The 22,599-nt window shown below is 39.2% G+C and overlaps 1 protein-coding gene across 13 annotated transcripts in view; it reads right to left on the bottom strand.

Moving 5' to 3' along the window:
- phldb1b (pleckstrin homology-like domain, family B, member 1b) overlaps window positions 1–22,599 on the bottom strand; it is a 67,317-nt gene that overhangs the window by 19,352 nt on the left and 25,366 nt on the right. For 9 of the 13 annotated variants that reach the window (XM_086036453.1, XM_086036457.1, XM_086036455.1 and 6 more), the window contains 4 exons: window positions 17,139–17,264; window positions 7,764–9,229; window positions 1,397–1,714; window positions 616–753 (listed from right to left, as the gene is read on the bottom strand). In XM_086036453.1, coding sequence (XP_085892579.1) covers window positions 616–753; window positions 1,397–1,714; window positions 7,764–9,229; window positions 17,139–17,264 — 2,048 coding nt within the window. Of the gene's footprint in view, window positions 1–615; window positions 754–1,396; window positions 1,715–7,763; window positions 9,230–12,369; window positions 12,582–17,138; window positions 17,265–22,599 lie in introns of those variants that run through there. The other 4 variants (XM_086036456.1, XM_086036465.1, XM_086036466.1 and 1 more) reach the window with 2 other exon arrangements.

Genomic DNA, 22,599 nt, shown 5'->3' with positions numbered 1-22,599 from the left:
TTACATGTCCAAAAAGGGGTCTGAAGAAATACAATGTATTTAATTCCACTCATTCTCCATAAATATTAATCATACAATAAAATAATAAAAATAATTAATAGTCATCTACCGCTCCATTTTATATTGCTCTTATCTTATTTATGTATTGTACTGTCTATATGTTATACATATAAAGCATACCAAGTATTTTTAAATAAATAAATAAATAAAGTAAGTTGAACTAAATAATTTGGGGTCCAACACTGAACAGGGGTGTGTAGACTTTGACTACAACATACACAAAATGGATAAAGGTTTTGAGAGACACCTCTTATCAAAAGAACAATCAATCAGAGTTTGGCCATCTAGTCTTGTAAAAATAATAAATAATATTCATCCTACCGAGACATTTTTGCACAATTCTTTGCTTAGTGAGAAAAATGTATCGTCACAAATTAGAAGAAGCTTTGAGGACATCAATGGTAAGCACAGCTACGTATTTCCTTTTACGTTTAGTTCCCTTACGTATTAATAGTCATGTGTCCAATGCCTTTGTCCATATTGTGTCTCATCTCTTTACACATGCGATTTCGAGGTCAATAGCATCATTTCTTAGTAGTGCTAGCTTCACGCTACCTCTTGTTTGGACTCTTGGTATTGTTGCTCCACCTCCGTCAGCCGAGTTTTGAGTTCATCAAGCCGCGAAAGAACACGTACCCTCTCCTCTTCCAGGTAACCCAGCTCCATTCCATCTGAACTGGCCACATCGTCATGCTGCAGGGAAATGAGGCAATGTCTGATTATGCTTAGGTTAAAGCGACAACAAACTTGCAGTGCAAATTGTGGAAACCAGTTAAAAAAATGGATTTGAATTGAGTATATACTACGGATGGAGCCCACATGAATATAAACATGCATGGCTTTAGTTTCCTATGCCCATGTACTTAGTAAACCCTGCTATAGAGGGAAATAATTAAACACAACAAATGTGTTTATGAATAGAAAGAGTTGGTGAACACAACATGGATTTTAGAGAAGCGGCTAGTTTTAAGCTGTGCTGTGAAACAGCTGTTGTGATCATGAGTACACTAAATAAAGTGCTGCAAGGATATATCTTGATAGGATCTATGAATCCAGGCAGTTAGCACACAAGCTGAGGATCTATTAGCTTTGTGGCGTATCCTGCGATTGAACAGTGTCTATGATGGAACATAACCAACACACGATACCACCACAGTTGCATTAGTCCTCAGTCTGCGTGAAGTAGAAACCCCAATAAAGAATCAGATTAGCCTTTTGCTGGCATCCAGCAAAAGATACCAATCGTGAGCTTCAGTAAAGCCAGGTATCATTTTTGCACATGCTGGGTCGTCCTGCGGCATGCCGGCCTATACGTGAACGAAAAATTCCGTCTGACCTGCTTGTCTCCATTGAGCACGTCTGTTGCTGCGCATGGAGCCGGAGATGTCCTCACCTCCTGATGAGTGCTCTCTGTGCTACTACACTCCTCCTTCAGGTTCTCCTCATCGCTCTCCCGCTGTCTCTGTGCCAGATGCAACGAGGCCGAAGTCGACGTTCCCCCAAGGACGCTCTCGACGGATGCGCCCTGCACTGAGCCGTTTGAAAACCCCCCGGGGAAGCTTGTTTTCCCAAAGCTGAGTGGGTCCGGGCTGGTGCTCTCTCCTTTGTTGTACTCGGCACAGAGATTTAGGATTGTCTCCAGTCGCTGTCTCTCCTGGGGTCAAGGGAGAACACCACATTATTTATATCCAAGTTATTTCATTGATTATACGATTGGCAATAGAACCTCTGTAGTTAAACACCCGTCAGGTGAGAATTGGACCATCCCAAAAAAAATCAATGGGAAAACATGTGAGATTAAACTACCATCATGCAAGATGTCAGCATGTCACATGAGATGAGACCTTAGTTTAAGTCACAAGAAGGCAGTTCAGAAAGCATGAATGGTTACATCATGTGCGCACATAAGTGTGTTCTACCTTATTCGGTCAATTATACTAATAGTCAATGGGCAGAGTGTCCTCAAAAATTTGAAATTATTTCACAGGCCAATAACTTTGGCAAATTGCTATCCATCCTCATTTATTTTACTTAGGGTTTTTTTTCCCTTCCTTTAAATCCACATCAGCCACTGCTTCAATGTCATGTTTTCATTGTTAGGTGCCACTGTCTTGCTTGATAATTAATATTTGATATCTGTACTTGGTTTCATTCGGATTGAGCCAACAAACCATTGGACACCAACACCACCCACATGTGGAATTGTGTAATAGTAAAATGACAAAACAAAGATAAGTGAAACGATTTTAGTCAGTATACATGTATTTTTTTTTTAATCATTTTTTTATCAATGCAGTTCAACGGAATTCTCTCAAGGCAATCTTTATGGAATTGCTTTATGTTTAGGCTTGGAGTTCTTTTCTGGTCAATATGCGGAACACTGCAACACTTCATACTTTTCCAGCCAGATTTGTAATAATAACTCATTTAAAATCCGTCCTGACCACAGGACAAAATAAAGGTTAAACACTATATAGATCGTGTTCTCGGTTTTGTTTTCATTTTACATCACTCCCAGCCAAAGTGGAGCGTGAGGTCCAATTGAATCTAATGACATATCATTAATTTCTGTTATTAGAGAGAATTAATTGCACACTTCAGCTGAAGATGAATACCTTCCCTGATGCTTCCTTACTCTCTCGCAGACTACACAAGAGTTTTCCCACTGAGAAAATAGCTCCATCTGAACCTATAATCTTGGATGAGTAAACTTTGTTCTGAGTGGATGGGAGGAAAATACCCCTTTGTGCTGTAAATTGTTGCATTCGAGCAAGAAGAGCCAAGCAGCTAACATTTACTGGCAAGTCAACAGCTCTTGAGTCCTCCCACTCAACATCTGCTCGCAAACAGATTAGACCCCTCAGAGCTGAAACCTCGCTTTTTTTGTGTGCGTGTGTACATGTGTGTGTGCGCGCGTGTGTGTGTGTGGAGACACTTCATCAAGCCTGCGCATACATTGTCTTGACTAGCAGAATATCTTGAGGGTGTAGTAACAAAACATGCAGGATATGAGGATCAGGCCGATTTCTATCACATTTAAAATAGACCAGGGCAAAACATAATTGAAGTTGCCGCATCAAATTTGACACACTTGTTTGATAGCTGACTTATTCGAATCCCACATTTGCTGCGCTTTCTCTAATAAGAATGTGCTCAAATGCCATTTGTTTTTTTGGGGGGACCAGATTGTATTGTTCTATAAATGCAAACATTTTGCAAACCTGGCAATTGTTGATACTTTCATAATAAACATCAAATGACAAATGAAACCCATTGTTCCTGTCCATGCGGTGAAAAGAATAGTCAACTGAGTAATTTCTTAAAAGTTATGTCACAATGATTTTTTTGGAGCATGGTGGGAGCGAGCATATCAATAACACTTTGCTTTGTGTCAAAATCTACATTTACAGCGGAGGAGCCATAAATACTGTATTAATGATCCATTCAAATTAATCTAATTGCATCCTTTTGAAATCACAGTTTATCATGAAAATGTAAATCACTAAACAATTGATATTCACAGGAAACAAAAGCCAATCAATTCCTTAATGAACTAAATTAAACCTGTAATTGTATCTGCTTCATTTTTCATTGACATAAAACCTTCATGGTTTGGGTACTATTTCATGATAGTGTCAATAAAATTAAACTTGAGCGGCAAGATCTTTTCCAAACTGTTGTGCCTTGCGATCATTACAAGTCTTTGTTTAACCGTGCCAAATGTATTGAGAGAGGCAATCCTGGTATAAAGTGTCTTAATGCATACGAAGCCCTATCAGAAATGTATGGCAACTACAAGTGAACCTCTCAAATATGAAGAAAATGCATTAAGCTGTCTATAAACAGATCATAAAATAGGATACTTTAGCAGTAACAGCAGGGAACAAGCGAGTTCTCTTAATATCCTAGAATAAAAAAAGTGAAGCAGGACAAGCTAGCTTCTATTTTTATACACAAACTTACCTTAGTTTGCCATGAATGCTTTATTTTAGCGTGATGTGCATCTATCTATCTATCTATCTATCTATCTATGATGACTTGACAGTTTTATTTGTGTGCCAAAGAAGAAGACATGACAGGACGGTTAAGTGGCAAGGACCTTGTTGATTGATCAAAAACTAACTTTAATCTTAACTCAATTTTGGTATTATGTTTTACAAATTTACACTGTCATGGAGACATTTGTTGTGGAGAAAAAGAGTCAGAATTAGAAAGAAAACACTGTCTAATGCGCTATAATAAAAGTTTATAAGATTTCTTTGTGTTTTTTTTTTTTTACTTTACAAGGCCACTTTTATCTGAAATGCTTTCAATATAAATTGGCTATAAACCATTTGTAATTCAAGAAACAGGCAATATTCTTTGCACTGTGATAAAATATAACTGTTGTATCATCTTTGCAATAATTTTAGAATATGCATTAAAAAAAATACAAAATGTTTTGGTCAATGAGGAATTCTTTTAAATATTCACTCTTGTTAAGTTTTCATGTACAGTCGCTGCTGCAGTGCTGCAACTGGCGAGTGTGTGAACAGGAAGCCAACCCCCTCTAGTGAAGAGACTCCCAAACAGCAGCTTACATGGTGACTCCCAATACTTCTGCAGCCATTCCAAACACAAGAATGAAACTTGAATAAATATGACTACTGTATGTGCAAATGTATTGGAAAATAAGTGACTTATTATGAGCCAAACTGTACAATAAATGTTAAATAACGCCTACAAAAGTGAAAATAACTCTTAATACGCTTTTGTTTTCAACAAGAAAAGTCTACACAGGACGTTTTTGAAAAAGGCTCACCGCCACCACCAATGAATTTTATTTTCAGGGAGAGGTTTCACACAGAGGCTATAGATATATTTATCTGCCAGGGGTGGCAGGTTCAGTGTGCAACATGAGCTATTTATATGTGGTTGTGTTCAGGAATGGGCTGCGATGCATTTTGCTGATATATTTGGTTTGCTAATCTTAATGGACGCCATGCCATCATTTGTGACATCCTACTGGACTGGGAAACTGACAATAGACTGGAACTGGAAGCAAAGAGATGAGTGGAGTCACACAAGTTCAAGATGGTTGTGCAAGATAAAGGTTGGAATTATTTTTAGACCCACCACAATCTTTTTTTTTTTTTTTTTTTCCCAAATTAATCTATGAGCTATTCCCTTTTTTATTTTATTTTTTTACCCCACAGTGTTTAGTAACAACAGATGTCCTCCTCAACAGCGCCCTTGCTCAACCGTCACAAATATCCCATAAAATATTAGGTCATCTGTGGTGCCCAAACAGAAGGTGAGTTCACATGAGTGTGAGACTTTATGCCGCAGCCTCGCCGTCTAAGCCAACAGTCTCTGCCAGGTCAGGGTGTCAGTCAGACGGTCATGTGGTGAACACAGGAGCAAACAGGACAGTCTGGATCTGGTGGTGGACTTAATCTCAGATAGTCTATTATCAGAGAGGGATTACCTACAGGTCGAAAAGGAAAACACCTATTTAATGTTGTTTCTCTTTTCCTTTGCTGTTATCCATCATAACTCCTCAAATGTTCAAGAATATGGCTGCCATTCTCTGTTTTAATTAACTTAATTACACGTGAGGGCCAAAATATTAGTTCTGTAATACTGCTCTCGGGTTGGAGATTAGTTATATATTAGTCAGTAGTAACAACTAATCATGGCTGAGCTTCAGAAAACAGGTAAGCCGTGATTGGTTGTTACCTGAGCAACTGTGATGTCATTTTCAGTTGACAGCAAGTGACAAAATTGCCGCCCCTTGAGATAAAAACGGGTAGATTTTACTACTTAATTCATATTCCACAAATGCAATACAAATCAGAATACCGTGTTTACTAGTGGCGCTGCATACAACATACTATTGTAAAGAAAAAAAAATCATGTTGATTTCCTCTTTTTAGCCATGCAGGTCCAAGTACACACGGCTCATAACCTAAACTTGTAACCTTCCAAGCGTTTGTATGATCGCAAGGCCTCACCATTGTAGTTCTCCCCTGGCACTTGATAGGGATCTGTAATATTCAACATGTCCAGCTTTGCACATGTACGTCATTATGTCCTTTTCATCAAAGTGAGATGTGAATTAACTTTGAAAGAATGTTAACAGATAAACGCTCATTTTATCACTGCTCTCCACTGTAAATCCTTCGCCTGCCGCCGTGACTATCCTGCCAACATGCTGGCGTAAATACACGCAGGGATCAGTCACGTGACGTCAGGAGCTCTATATCCCTTGGTGCCACTCATACTCAGTATTGTTGGCCTTTTCATAATTTATTAAGGACTTCTTAAATAAGTTAAAGTTGATTAAGTAAAACCTGAATGCAATTCAAGATACATTAAGTGCATCCTTTTAAGCAGAGCCCCCTGCAGTCCTGCTGCCTCTGAGCTGTGTACTCACCATGACTTCCCAATAACAATAACTCCTTTTTTCTTCAGTAAACCTTTCTGAAACACTCATCTTGATGTTTTTTCTAATCGGTTGTGTAGGGAGTCGCGAGCCTGAGTGAAATGACTAAAATGCATATGCTTTGGGGCGAGAAAATCTCTCTTGACAGTGAATCAACTGTGGCTAATTACAGGCCCCGCAGCTCCATGCCCTGCTTTCCCAAAGAGCTGCGAGTGTCTGCGTTAGAACAATACATTAACAAAACATGCTGTTGAGAAATCTTGACTCTTTATCTCAAGCAGCCATTGCTGGTCCTGTTATCCATCTATACATGACATGTACAGTACTTAACTTTTTGCACATATCTATTCTCAATATTTTTGCTTTGATTGGTCCTGGGGTAAAGTAATGGCACTTTTCCTGGTGCTGGTGCATAAAACAAGATCAATGAGGGGATGTCTGAATGAGTTTCGTGTGCGGGAAAAAAAAACAGACTGAGCCCTAGCCTCAACCTGAGCAAACACATTTGTCACATTCTTCAGGATGAATATACTCTAATTCTTGCAAAAACAGCTCAAAATGATGTAAAAAGTATTCTAATTAAAGTGGGATAAATTTCAAAGAGAGGTGGAAAGTGTATTTCCTTCAATGTTATCAACCCTTGCTGACTTCAAGCGAAAGGCAGACAACATCCTAGTCTAGTTGGGAACTAGTAATCTAGTTGCCGGTCAATTTTTCCCAAAACAACCTTTCACACTCACATTCACACCGCCACTGAGTGGGATCTGCACCCACAATGCCTGCACGAAGATCAGCCGAGTGAAAAGCTATACCATCAGGGATTATACACAATCACGTTCGCACAAATAATAACATTCAATTGTTGCTGTTGGTTTTTAATCAGTAGCAGACAAGTTCAAGATGCCTACTATCCCTGCCTCCCCCTTTGCAAAGCTTAGGAAACAACAATGTGGTTACTATGGGAACATCTTGCCGCCCTGAAGCCCGAGGCTGCATGTCAGCAGCAGTTTGGATAGCCAACAGCCAAGTGGCAGACATTACTAAACTTCTGACTCATCCTCTTTGTAAACCCAACAGATGTTACCTGCAAAATTTACACTCTCCTTCGCAAGGAGATCAGACACGACGTCCAAACTGACTGAAAACAAATGCTTAATTTAATTAGGCAACTATGGTTTAACGGGTGAAGAAGAGCATAATTCCCAAGCACTGATAATATATGCTCTTGTTGAGTATGTCAGAATTACAGAAATTTCCTGAAAATATGATTTGCACTCACCAGTCTCTCCATTTCCTGCTCTCGAAGTCGCTCCTCCCTCTGTCGGCGATGGTATTCCAACAGCTCATCTTCATTGTCACTGATTTCAGAGATGCTGTTTTTCCTCTCCCTCATCCCTGGTCGCCCTGTTGATATCTTCCTGTTGCTTCTGGGACTGGACATGGGCGATGAGCCAGGCAGAGAACCAAGACTATATGCAGATGAAAGCGAATTGCCAAAGGTGGCCTTTCGAATTCCTGTGCCACTTTCCATCATCATAGATGTGGGTGAGGGACTACGGGCTCGTATTCCCCAGCCGCCAGTCAAATCCACAGTTGTAGTTCCAGTCTTGCGATGAAGCCTGGGACTCTCTGTGACTAGCGTGCCCAGACCTGAGGTGCTATCGGGTGTCTTTAAGGTTGTACTTGGTACCGTTCCTGGAAGTGCCCCTGGGAGTACTGGTACGCCTCTACGAGCAATGGAGGGACTTAGAGGTGGAAGTTCTCTCATATTACCTCCTCCACCATTCAGTTCTATGTTTCGCCTAACCGTGCGAGGGCTTCCTGGAGGCTGCTGGCACGGTGAGCCTTGAATGATATGTACAACAGGATCGAGGGGAGGCTGAAAGGTCTTAGTAGGTTGGGAAAGTTGCCTGGATGGGCTTGAGTTGATGGTACGATCGGCTAAGGTTGTCTGCTCTCTAAAAGGGCTAGAAGGCCTTTCATGAAGCACTGTGGTTGTCTTGGTCCTCATACTAGTGGCCACGGAAGGACACGTTGGGAATTTGGGATTGAAACCAGGGCTACTTGGCACGATATTTCTGCTACTGAGAGATTCGTTCGAAGACAAAAGTGAGGTCTGTCTGGGACTTTCTGACCCATCTTGGCATATTCCTCTGCGGCTGGGCTTAGGGCTTGGAGGCGCCTCCCCTAAGATCTTCCTTTGCAGTCTGGGACTTTCTTGAAGCTTCTGACCTACGACGCCACCATTAAAGTTAGGTAGGTTGGTCCGTGGCTGGGCAATAAATTGCGAATGGCTGGTGAAGTTATAGCTAGAGGAGCGTGCAGGCACTGGTGGCAGAGAAGAAATCTGGTCCTGGGGTGCGCCACCAGGAGATGGGCTAGTAAAGCTACCACTGCTGGCTGCTGAAGGGGACGAGAGAGGAGAAAAGGGTGGGGATGTATTCTCATAGCTGGATCCCATGGACATGGCCCCAGGACTTGTAGGAGGGGACAGCAAATACCTGCCCCCACCATTGACCATGGGTAACCGGGCCGAATGAATAACCGGTTGGCCCCCAGGAGGCTTTTTGTCTTCAGAGGAGCAAGGTTCAGGGTCATCCATGACTAAGGAGTCCATGATGTCCTGCAGGTCCTTTTCAATAGAACTTACAATTGCACTGTGCTCAGACTGGACCCTCTCACCAATTTCTTGGGAAGACTGCGCTGGACTGGCCTGATGATTCCCATTGATTAAGCTCTCCGTGTCTAAAATAGGACAAATGAAAAAAAGATGCCATTAAGCTTCACCATCTAAACAAGACAATGTCTTTTAGAATTTACATCATTATAGCATTTTTATTTTCACACTCTGACCCAATATACCTTTCCAGTATATAGCACTGTAACAGCCATTGCATAGGCATGATGACATTCAACAAATTCTGTACAACCTGATATTGGCTATTAGACTCATACAAGACTGTTTCACATACAGTACATGGCTTGATAGTCTTACTATAGGCACTTTGGCAGGTTGAATTTTATACCTTAGTTTTATATATATACACATTAGGGCTGGGAAAAAATATCGTATCATGATACTTTTTATGCCCGATAAAAGTATTGATCCGTTGATGTATTGCGATACTCTCAATACCTTATGTTATATTTTGCACGTACTTTAACACACTTTTGGAACATTTGAGGTCCTTAAAGTTGAGCTTTGTGAATGGAGTTTTATTTTCCAAAAATTGGATATAGTCAGTCATCTTTATTTCTCTTGTATTAAACAAAACACAAAGTACAGTGTACACGCTAATGTTTCTACCGCAGATTTGCCTCGTTTTCTTGCCACAGGGTTCTGCCACCCACCTGAACCGCAAGGAAGTACTTTGACCTGTTTTACTGAATGCGAAAGTTGGTTGTGCATAACCTCTATTATCCAACCCCCAAAAATGTGGCTAGTGAAAATGCTGAGTGACTAGTACCTATGGGAAACCACGAGCCACGTTAGCTGGTGAGCCAAAAAGTTAATGTCAAGCCCTCTTTATATAGCTTTAATTTCAGTCTTTGGCCTTATAACTTCAATTGCCCTAAGGTTTTCTTTGCACCCAGGTTTCAGTTACGGTTAGTCGAGTGCCGTTGCGTAAACCCTGTCAAAGGTTTTGTTAATCAAGCACATTTATCAAGTTCATGTAAAAAAAACGTTCAAGATCATGCCTAAATGAAAGGTTGAGAGAAGATAGATAATGGATTAGAACTGAGGGGGGAAAAAGGATAGACAAGGAGAGGAAAACACCGACAGCAATATACATTGGACAGGGATCAGGAACAAAAATGCTTGCATAACCTAATTACTGGATCAAACACGACATAGGACACAGACAGTGTAATCTATTCTTGACAGTCTCACTTTAATGTCTACACACAGGGGTTCCCAAAGTTTTTCCTGTGAGGGCCACATAACTTTTTATTCTCTGGTGGTGGGCCGGGGTCAGTTTGTAACAGAAAAGGTGTAACGATAGCAGGTGTGCCTCAAGGTAAACATTTATTGTTTTCCAGAAAGGCACAGATAACCAAATAATAATTTCCGGAATCTTCAAAGAAAAAGTCATGAAATAAATAATAACACTATTATTTAAATAACACTATTTATGAAATAAATAATAACCAAATAACTCTCTCTGGGATTGTCACAGAAAAAAGTCAGGAAATATATAACACTATCATGTGAAATAAAATTACACTATTTATCAAATCAATAAATATCAAATAATAATTTCTGGGTTCTTCACAGACAAAAAATAAAGTTAGGCGCTTGTATTAAATTCTCACTGGGCCTTTTCCTCATTGCAAAGAAACTTTCCAAATATGTCTGTTTATTTTACTCATTTGCTAGCTTGTGCATTTAATTTTAGCATTACGTGACAGAAGAGTCAGTCGTAGATGGATGTAACGGAGGAAATCCGGTCATAAATAAATTGGAAGTACTGTCCTTTTTTTTTTTCTTTCATCTGTGCAGCCCGCCGCGGCCCGGTCCAAAGTGGCCTGCGGCTCGGTATCGGTCTGCGACGAAGAGGTTGGGGACCCCTGCATTATCTGAATCGCTTCCTTCAATATAATTACTATATACTCAAACGAATTATTACCAATAACTCTTCATTTCAAGTCAAAGGGAAAAAGGAGCGCATTGAAATTAATGTAAACATTTAAATAAGAGAAGAAGAGCAAGGTGAATCCATTGAATGAAGTGCATACATTCCAGGCAGTGCAGCGGCTACACACTGTGCGCCACCTACATTGAATTGACTCGAGTGCCTGCCTTGGTTGCTGTATATTTCTAAATTCATGGTGGTAGTAGTTGCACTTTAAAAGGGAAGTCAACTCAATAAAATTATTTACAATATGTTCTATGTTCTATCCCCACTAGTCTAAACATGGCATGATGATTACGTGGCAAAATGGCAGCTCACTGAGATGGATAAGAATGAGTGGATATTGCTGCTTATTCATATTCCACAAACACGTTATTAAAGCAGAATACAGTGTTTAGATGATTGGGGCTGCATAAAACATATTATTGTAATAAATAAACAAATTCATTTCAGTTGACTTTCCATTTAAATAGCATAAAAAATAAAAGGATTCTGTGGTTGAGTAAGAACATTTGAAATAGTCAATTTTTTTTGTAAAAATATTTCATTCTAAAGGGTAATAACAACATGAGGTAGTGTGACATTTCTGGAGACATGAGAAATCATAAGGATAAGGTAGAAATGCATAACAAATGATAAATTCCGTTTCACGATTGTGTCAGACACACAGTATCGCAGAAAGAAATATTGTTCTAAAATATAGAAGCTCCACAAATAATGCATTAGCTTGTTCTGGCACCGCAGGGAAGGGAGTAGCTTCCTGTGTGCTACCCTTATCTTTTCTTTAAGATCAATTACAGTCATCACAGTTGAATCGAAGCAGGTTGTATTACAGTGTTTAAATGATGATTATGTATGCACGTGTTACAATAACACATTTATACTCAGACCCCTGCATGGACGCTATGTCACGTCGTCGTTAGCACACAGCAAGGGGTGCAGAAGCAGAAAAAGAGAGACTCGGGAGGGGGACAAAATAAAAGCAGCCCTTCGCTAGGGGGAAGCTCGTGAAGTGATGTCATGGTCGTGGGAGCTGAAGGGCAGCATTCCTAACTGTAACTTCATTAGGGAATCTGGCAATTACGCACTAAGTGACCAATATACCCGCACTGTACTCACACTACGAATGCTAGATTCACTTCGTTAATGTGAAGATCGCAAGATATCGGCTTCGGTTTTGCTGTGAGGAGAAAAAAAACTGTAAAAAACGTCTGAAGTGATACGTCTTTTTTTCGGGAGAAGACTACTCACGTGACTGAATTAAAGCTGGTCAGCCTTTCGCGCTGTCCATTTGCACTTTGACAAACTGACGGGTACATCCTCCGGGTGCCAGTGGCAGACCAGCTGTGACTCAGCCCGGAGGACGCGCACACTGACGAAGGCTGTAGTTTACCGGTACTTGGGTTTTTTTTGTTTTTTTTTAAGTGATCGAGGGTGCTGCCATAGTCACCGGTGATGGTTGTGGCGCCACTAGCTGTCAAGTTAGGAAAGTGAAGTCGTATTCCGGTCCAAACATTCTCCCATATATTTAACCGAATCTCATTTCCACATGAAAAACACACTATGGAATAATCTACCCTCTCAGCAGGTACTAACGCGAAAACTATTAAATGGCTGTAGTGTTACGCATGATCGGAATTATCGAGAATTATACTATTAATGCGTTCATTTTATTCTTTTATATTGAAGGTTTACCTTCCTCGTTTCCGGCTCTGCAGACGTGGACTTAACTGTACACGTTATGCAGTCTGTTTTGTTGTTGTCTATATACAGTATTGTGTTTGACAGTTATTGACCCCATCTTCTTCATTCGTCCGTTTCTGTTTTTAAGGCCATGAAAATATTATTTAATTCACCCACAATTATAATTCTATTTATTCTTTAAGTAAAATTAACACAAATAACTGCCCTCCCACTCCAAACGCTCTCCATTTACAGGTATATAAAACAGGCAAAGAGAAATTCATGCCATCGGTGTAAAATAAATAAATAAATAATTCATTATTAAAAATAAATTATACAACTTAATATTTGTTTTTCATGAACTTAGTTTGAACATTAATAATGCATAATACATTAATAAAGTTGAGTTGAGTATTCATTTTCAAATGAAATACGGGGGTCAGGCCAACAGTAAATATGGCAGTAGCTCATCTTTCTTTCTTGTGCCGCAGGATCTAAGTATTGTTCATTGTGTGTGTACCGTCGTAAGCCAAGAACCTCCTGTACAGTACAGTACTACTTTTGTACAAGAACATATTAGACATGTTCTTGTGGTGTGAATTATATTGTAGAAAATGAGAACTGAAAACAGTATAAAGTACTGTACATACAGTTTTACATTTCTTTTTAAATCAGATACGCCAAATTAACAAAATTAAGAGCACGAAGATGACAAGAATTACACTGTGTGCTATGACTTGTGCCTGAACTGCAAAGTTGGAGATCACAGACCTTATTGATCCAATGTGGTGGAATATTAGAGTAAATGTGGATACAGGGATGGAAAATGTTTTTTTTTTCCTGGTATGGAACTAAAAATGAGGATTGCAAAACATTTGTATCAATTTCAATTTTATTGGCTGGCAGTTCTTTTTTATTTCCTTCTGAAGAATTCATTAGGAGAGGACAACAATGCAATGTCGTGGTGGCATGCTGAAAGTGAAACCATAACTGTCTGATTGAATTTCCCTTTGAAACCAGTAAGATTTACAGTAGTTATTCTATATTATTCTATCATCCAGCAGTCCATTTTCTACACGTCCTCATTAGGGTCACAACAGGTTACTGGAGTTTATCCCTGCTGACTTCAGGCAAGATGCAGGTTACATACACGTGCAAGCATGGCAAAAACACACAAACAGAGATTTGAACCGGCGTCTCTTGGCTGTCAGACAAATGTGCTATTACACCATGCAATTGAGCCATATCATATTCAAAAACGCTGTTTTAAAAAGCAATTGATTAAAGAATGATTTCCTAAAAAGCGAGGAAACTCAAAATCGAAAAGCAATAAGTGCGCAGGCTAGATGGCAGACAGCAGAATAGAAGTGGAGGTTTATAAATAGTTTTTTGTAAAAAGATATGGTAACACCAGCCTAGATTATAAACACATAGCCGCAAAGCCACCTGCTAGCCTGACACAGAGGAACAGGAAATGTCCATTAAGAACGACAAAACTGGTGCAGCTCATTGGGTGAGAAAGGTGACGTGGCACAGCTTTGTCAATCAAAACAAGCTAAGTGTTACCATAATTACAGAGTGTATTAGTGCAGAAAATGAATGGGGTGAAGTTTAATCTTATATAATGCATGGATTTCACAGGTGAGTTCACTGGGTATCACATCACTTATCACATTGTTATGGCATTCAAACTAAGAATTATACAGTACTTTCCAATTGGATTAGATTCTCTCACTGAAGAGAAAAAAATGCCCTTGCAAACCCACGAAGTGCAATTGGAACACTTTCTTTTATTTTTTTGTAAATTTTTCAACAAAGTGGGACATACTACAGAGGCCTGGGGAGACCTTGAATGTGTCTACTGCATTGTGATTGTTGTTCCTTTTTTAACAAAAGTGAAGACCACAGCCAGTTTCCTGTTTTCCCAGTAATGAATCACTCAGCCCAAAAATATGTGAAAACGTCTGCATACACAGCAGAGTTTTATTTTAAAAGAACAACTTTCCAGCGACAAAATACTTTCCTAAGGGCTACAGGAGATTCTTGTCTGGAACCAAAAAGAAAGCCTGATCACAATCCTGAACACACACTGCCCGCTTCTTTACAGGATTTCGCAAAATAGTTTGCTGCACCAATCCATTTGAGAAATTGATTTAAGGGTATTACTGGTAACACAAACACACATGTTAGTATTAACATCCTTATAACTTTAAATTAAATATATTGTGCAACGCATTGCACCCTGTGCAGTATGCTTACTGCAACATGCTGGCCAAGTGTTGCCGTGTTCTACAATATGTTCATTAGTGTCACCAAAAAAAAAACATCAAGAAAGTATGCTCTGTATGTGCCCTGTGATGTGTGATATTGATTATTTTTATTTCATTTGGTAATTCGATTTCATTCTAATTGGACTACAAGGCTCCAAAATAGGAACTGAATCATAATTTGTTTGTGCATTTTCTTCACTGTCAAATGTTTTTAAATAATAAAGAATGTTTTTAAATAATAAAGGGACAGAAATTCAACAAATGTTTTTAAAATCAGATTATGTAGACATTTGTAACATTGGATATTACTGTATTAGAATGTAAGTACATCTTTTTCACAACCCCTATGTACTGGCAAACAATGTGACTTTGCTTGTACTCATGTATACTGATTTTTGATGATTTATTTTGTACCAAAAAAAACAAATTATTTTATATATATTTGTTGTCTTTGTCTTGGGAACACAACATTATAATTCAGCCTATGTAAAAAAATCAAACATCCATGGGGACTCTCTAAAAGACTTGTCTGGTGCACTTGGGATTCTTTAATTTACTTTACTTATAAAGGAGCGGTTAAGATGAATCACAATAGTTAAGGAATTAATCTTTACCCTTCAAACCAAACTCATCCAAATGTGCCAGTGCAGTCACACAACCAATCTATTCATTCCCCCAAGTCTACTGTCTGATAACAATCAAGTTAAAATAGTTTTCTGGGCTTGCCCTTCTCTAATAGTTGTGGCCAACATATTCGTAAACAGATGTAATTTCCGTAATTTATTTATAAACAGACAGAAGATATGCTAGGATTATCCTGGGAGTGGTACGCTATGCCTTCATCTCGATGCAACCTAGGAATGTATAATTAAGGAAAAATGGTGCTTCTCTAAACAACGGAAGGCTTTCATTACTGGATCAGGAAGTCCACACCAAGCACCCTGCACGTGTGCTATACTTACACCACAGTGGCAACCACTGTCAAATGAAGGGACATAACAAGACGCTGAGACAAGGCCCCGATAGCGGAGATAGCTAAGAAAAGATTTGCTTCAAGTGACGTGGTTACCAGCTGGAGCGCTCTGAATGCAAACACGCAAGTAGCTGAAAAGTTTGCCTGGAGATGCAGAGGAATGAGAGGCACATAAAACAAGCGTGGTGTAACCTCTGGCACCAGGTCGGAGCTGAGCGCCTTTCTAGCGTCAGAGTTTGACAGCTACTGCCTTTTCAAGGACAACATTAACAAGCGGTAACAGAACTACAGGCAGCCACAAATGAAAACATTTTCAAACGTTTCGCCACAATAATGAAAATGACTTTGTTTAAATTTTACAGGCGCTCTCCGCCGACCGCCTTTTTGAACTTCCAGTTAAAAAGGCTCCATATAAAATGGAACACTAAAATGAGGACAAAATAATCTTTTGAAATTTATACAAGCCCATTATTGTTAGCCTGAGCAGCAGACCCCCTTGTGCTGCCGTGTAACCAACAACCTATTAAAAAGGAAACTAGAGGCTAGAGGTTTACTGCTAGACAAACAGTCACCTGTAAAACTTTTAACTACCATCCTCCTCAACTGTTGGTCTTTGCAACAAACTAGCCTATTCAAGAATAGGCCGTTCAGTTTACATGTGTGAAGAAACGGTGTTCATCTCTACAAACCAAAGCTAAATTGCGTGAATGTTCAGGAGCGAAAGACTCTTTGAGGCCTCATGATTGATGAAACAAAGAACCAATGTGTTTCTAATCACAAACAGTCCCATGCAAATGGAAGGAAGACGCTGCACAGCTTGTCACCAGCCTTGTACACTCTGGACAGGGTAGACATACTGACAACATAGCACGGCTTGAACGGAAGTATGTACCCAGAACCTCTGTGAGGCAGACGTGCTAACCCACTACTGTGCTGCCATGTAATATCATGTATGAGAGCTGTACACATCCTGACCAAAGTTGAATGATTTCTTCCTTGGTCAATGCTATACCCTTACACAGAATGCCAGTCGATCATCCAAATGGCCATTGAGTCATGGTAATAGGGAGAAATTTGTAATTGGCATATCATACCTGCATATTGTCTGTAGTCCCCTGTGGAGACGCTGCCTCCCGGAGGCATCATGCTCTTCATCCTTAAGGCTTCTTCGGGGTGGTTGAAGCGAAAAAAGGCTGACTGACCAAAACACAGCATACAGCCTGTAAAAGAGCGCACATGTCATTGGAATTCACTTAATTTAAGTCCACAAAGACATTGAACGTTAAGAAATCAAGGCAAAATATGCTAAATATGTACAGTATATTATACACACACAATAACTAATTACTTATAGTTAAAAATTACTTCTTCCAAAGAGTAACTGCTCAGTATATGACATATTTTTGACACATTTTTTTCCAGAATATGTTCTATGCAGACCCACTAATCTAAACACAGCATTCTGATTAATATTATGTTTGTGGAATATGAGTTAAACAACAAAATGCACCCACTTTTAGCCATCTCTGGGGGCTGCCATTTTGTCACTTCTGTTGACTGAAAATGACATCACAGTTGCTCAGGGCTCAGATAACGACCAATCGTGGTTCACCTGTTTTCTTAAGCTGAGCTTTGATTGGTCGTTTTCTGTCGACACAAGTGACTAAATGGCCGCCCCTGGAGAAAAATGGGTGGATTTTGTTGCTTAACTCATATTCCACAAGCGCAATATTAATCAGAATGCTGTGTTTCAACTAGTGGACCTGCATATTATAAAAAAATATGTTTGGGTTGACTTCCCCTTTAAATTAGCTGAATGAAGAATAAAAACTATATATTTTAGAACATTACGTATTTATTCAAACTCAACAGATTGCAACATGCCAAATGCATAGAAATGAATAAAGTATAAAAAATAAATGCAGAAAATAATATTCACACACTGCATTTAACTGCAAAAGTAAGACACACGTAGGAAGGAACATTTAAATGTAGAAAGATATAATGGAAAATCTGGCCACACTTAAACACCATTATTCCCACAAAACATAAAAACAGATAGGCAGAGATTCAATTAGCACTCTGTAAAAGTGAGGACTAAATTCATTTTGATTTGATTGGGGAGAAGCTGTTTTTATCAAAGAAAGGACAGAAGGCAGTCGATACTCAGATGACTGCATCATGTCTGTTATTTTCAAAACTCTTCTGAAAGAACAGAAGCTGCCTAAGGCATATACGCTGAATTTTTAATTCCTATTTAAAAAAATAAAAAAAACTGAAACAGAAACATCCTCTGACTGCTCCCTAACAAAATCCCGCTGGTTTACAAAGCTGAAGCTATCTGATGCCCCTCACCACAACAAACCTCTCCTACAGCTAATTCACCCAATTAGAAAGATAAGATGCAATTTCAGAAGTACTTTAGTTTCAGTAAATGTAAGTAGCCTTGAGGTAATTTTGGGTTAGGAGGCAATGGCAGTCTCTATAACTGCCCTACTATCACCGTTATGATTGTCAATGTTTTTTATAGACCTTTCACTGTTTTCTGATTTCTGACAATGAATATACACCGAGGGACTAGGAAGGGTACCCAAGCTGCAGACGGATGACAAATAACTTCTTAAATACTATTGCATTCTCCAAGTTGTCAAAATCATTGCACAGATGCATACCATGTCCACTATCGACACATATCACGATTAAAAGCAAGTACTTCTACGGTACAGTATTGCTAATAACAGCGTTTATGTGTCAACCTCATCAGGCCTGCCTAAAACTACATTGGCCAACTCGTGCCTATTCATCCCCATGGCTACACAATCTATGTTTGAAATGTCAGACATGACGCACATGACTAATTCAGTCCAATCATGGTCCACAATCACCACGAGATAAGCTTGTTTATTGCTTTCTCAATATAGCTCCATTACGCTGCAATGATTGCGAGGTGAAAGGACTTCCGGTTGCAGCAAAGGTGGGATCCATGTCAACAGATGGGGAAAAGAGACTCTCCGTCACACTTGAGCCGCACGTTACACTGGACATTTTTGAAATGTCATTTCTTTTCTCTGGCTTTTTGGTTCATATTTGACAGATCATGTTTTTTAGAATTGTACTACTACATAAAAACAAGAAGACAGAACAACATAATAATATGTGATTATAATAGCAATCAAATGTAGTATCTACTTTGAATTTTGTGTGCAAAAAACACTATTGGAACTGTGAATCCCAAAAGGTTGGAGAGAATCATCATGATCCAGCAGTGGGTAGCAATCTTAGCGAGGTGGAATTGCTTCTGCGAAAATGTAAAAGAAAAAAAAAAAAAATAGGATGATAGCTAATGGTGTTCTATATCGCTGGCGTCGGGCCAAAACCTCATACGTTTTTTTTTTTTTGCCAACAATCTATACTGTTGGTCAGTCCACATGCATGGGTGCTACTTTTACATATTATTGACCAATCTAAAGTGTTGAAAATGGCTTGCTCTCTTTCACAATGCAATGCTAGTTGAAACTTGCCATTTTTGGGCTCTCCTGAAAAGTGACTATTTTGCAGGTACAAGGTTTTGGCTCGATGCCAGTGATATTTTACACATCAACTGTGTATTGTGGTGTACATGAAAAATGTCCCATTGTGAAAGATGGACATATTCAGGTGGCCTCAGGTAGTACTTATAAACTTAGATGTTGACAACAGGACACCTCATTATGTACACGTATACTAAGAGATCAAATAAGTTTTATCCAAAACTGTCATTATTCTGAGTGGCAAAATACTCAACCCAACTTCTAGTATGACGAGTGCAATTCCTCATGATTGTAAAGCACAATTGCAACATTAAAGATATGTTCATATATTTTCTACACTTAATACACCACACGCTTGGAGTTATTTAACTCATATACAAGTCATGCTACACCCATTATGCAGGTTTAAAGGTGTTTTAAAAAAAAATCGGACAAAAGAAGAGTGTGTTGAGTTCAGCTCCCAACGCTAACAATAAGCTCAATTATTGGCAGTCTCCGGCTGCCAATTAACGCTCGTCAATACTGCTGTTAGGAAGCAGACGAACATCCATCATCATGTCATCATGGATTCTCCCTCAGTGATGGGGAGCATCACATAACTGATCTGACTATAATGAGATGGTGTCTAGTGAGTTGCGAACCATGTAGCACACTCAAGGGAGGGACATCAATCATCGAGAGTTCTTCATTATAGAGCACTCAAACAAATGTCGACAGTGAAAGTGCGGTGGTTCATTTTGAAGACACTGACCATTTAATGGCGGCGCTCGATGGAAAGATGAACAGGAAACAGACGAATTAATCAAGTCGTTTTTTCACATTTGCGAACATAAAAATACTTCTAATCGAAGGATATGAGGCAGGAATCTGTTTCAAGGTTATGGCAGCCGTTAAGATGATAAAAACAGCGTCTGTTCAGCCGTCGGATGGCAGAATGCACACAAACTGTGGGTGGTTCACTCCTTATCTTCAGCACAGACAAAAGTCAGACATGCCATTGGCAGACCAAGCAGCTCGTGAACCTTAACCCTCACCTCACCTCAAAATACACACCTACTTTTAATTTTATGGCTGAAAGGAATTTGTGTCAAAGATGTCCGGACGGAGGTAAACTTTACCACCCAGAGACATAAAATTGCTTTGAAATATTTCTTAAGATTTGGAAATGGATCGACTGAATAAATTCGGAGAAGGTCAAATGAAATCTGTTCTGGTCTGCCTTGGATTTATTTTAGTCCAAAACCATTTTTCCATTAGAAATAACAAATATATGTCGTAAATTTAAGGGGCTGTATGGTATTTTGACTTCATATGAAAAAATACAGTGAAAAAAATCTGAAGATTATATGGAAAATAGAGTATGTATAGGACGGAGTTCCAAATGTTTTTTCCTGTTTTTTCTTGGTTGGCTTTTGACACATTCCAATTGAAAATACTGTATGTCATTCAGCCAATATTTATGACATTTGGGCCTTACTATTAAAAGATCAGACTATGGCCACTGTAAAATCTTTATTAATGGTTCAGGCAATGTTTTAGCATTGTCATACAAGTATAAAAATAGGTTAACGTCTAGTATAAGACAAACACAAGAGGCCACCACTTAAATATAAATGACAAAGGTGTAATTAGATGCCAATGTAATAATCATTCTACGGTATATTCTTCTCTTGTGTTTTCTTAACACACTGTCAAGGCTGGTATGTCATTTGGAATAAGTGTGGCAAAAAAAAAAAGGCATAAAATCCCAAGTAAATAGCTAAATACACATGCACACTTAAAGCGTTTGTGTTGTCAGGCAGTTTGTGAATGTCTCAGGCTTAGTCCTCTCAAAAGCTGAGCTCAGCAAAACGAGCTGTGGTACAAAATGAAATCTGTCTAATCAACAAATTCTCTCCCAGCACTTTCCAACAGGAAATTTGACACACTGCCATTTTAATAATTACACTGCATAAAGTAATATCACATTGGACATGCACTGTTGGGATTGGCATCACAGAGTGGAGGATGACTGGAGATGTGCGTGCCATGCAATAAGATCCTACCCAGTAATTAAATGAGTTGCCTGACCAGTGTGGTGGAGAGCAATGTCGTCCTCAGCACTCATGAGCAAATGATTCATCTAATCTCCCCAGCCTTCATTGCAGCGAGTGCATGCTGGATAACTTTGAGGAGCATCTTTCAACACCACGACGTTCCACAGACTCTGTTCATGTGAACCAACCAAAGCAAAATTCTTCCATCAAATAAGTCAGAGGTTTCCACTTGGCAGATCTCAAGGACTAAGCACACATGTAGAGCAAAATTGTTGCAGCAAGGGTCGATCCTCCCACAAGGACAGTACAACCCCACTCTAATAAAACAGCAGGACCATCTAAGTGTATTACAGAACACACAAGGTTGATTGAGTCAAGGTGAATACCCATTACCCATATATAGAACACGGCAGCCAGCAAAATAAAAATGTGCTCTGTTTGCCTTTGAGGGACGCTTCAGATGGGAATTTAAGAGGACGTTCTTTAACGAAAATAATGATTGGTGATTAATTATGTACCCAAACACCAAATGTCGTTAGAATTTGTTGAAAAACTACAGAAAGATTGTGGCCAAAATACATCGTGTTTTGTGTAGAACGTTTGGGCCATGTCTGTCATCTTTGTGGACTGAGTTGTATTGCTACCCACTTTGTGGTTTGTTTTACCATATGCACACAGTCATTGTCAGTCAATTGACTGTCAATCAAAATTTTTAATCACGCATTCTGTAACAGCTACCAAACAATCACTATGAAACATTTTGCTGTTTGTCTATTGGTAATAACAAACACAATTTAAAAGATGTTGGTTCTGTATGATTAATTGACTGTATGTGTAGTATTTCACTTCAGTCCAACCTTTTTCTTATAGTTCAGCACTACCCGTGTAAAGAAACCATTTCGGATTTTCAAATAGGACATGTGATTCCATTATACTTCTTTCTCTATTGATTATGCAAAAGTGGTGATTGAAAGAAATAATACCATTGT

The sequence above is a fragment of the Filicampus tigris genome, chromosome 7 (genome assembly GCF_054856515.1).
Source record: "Filicampus tigris isolate MCC_2025a chromosome 7, RoL_Ftig_1.0, whole genome shotgun sequence".
Taxonomy (NCBI): domain Eukaryota; kingdom Metazoa; phylum Chordata; class Actinopteri; order Syngnathiformes; family Syngnathidae; genus Filicampus; species Filicampus tigris.
The sequence above is the reverse complement of the archived record's forward strand: the minus strand, read 5'-3'. Positions and strand labels throughout refer to the sequence as shown.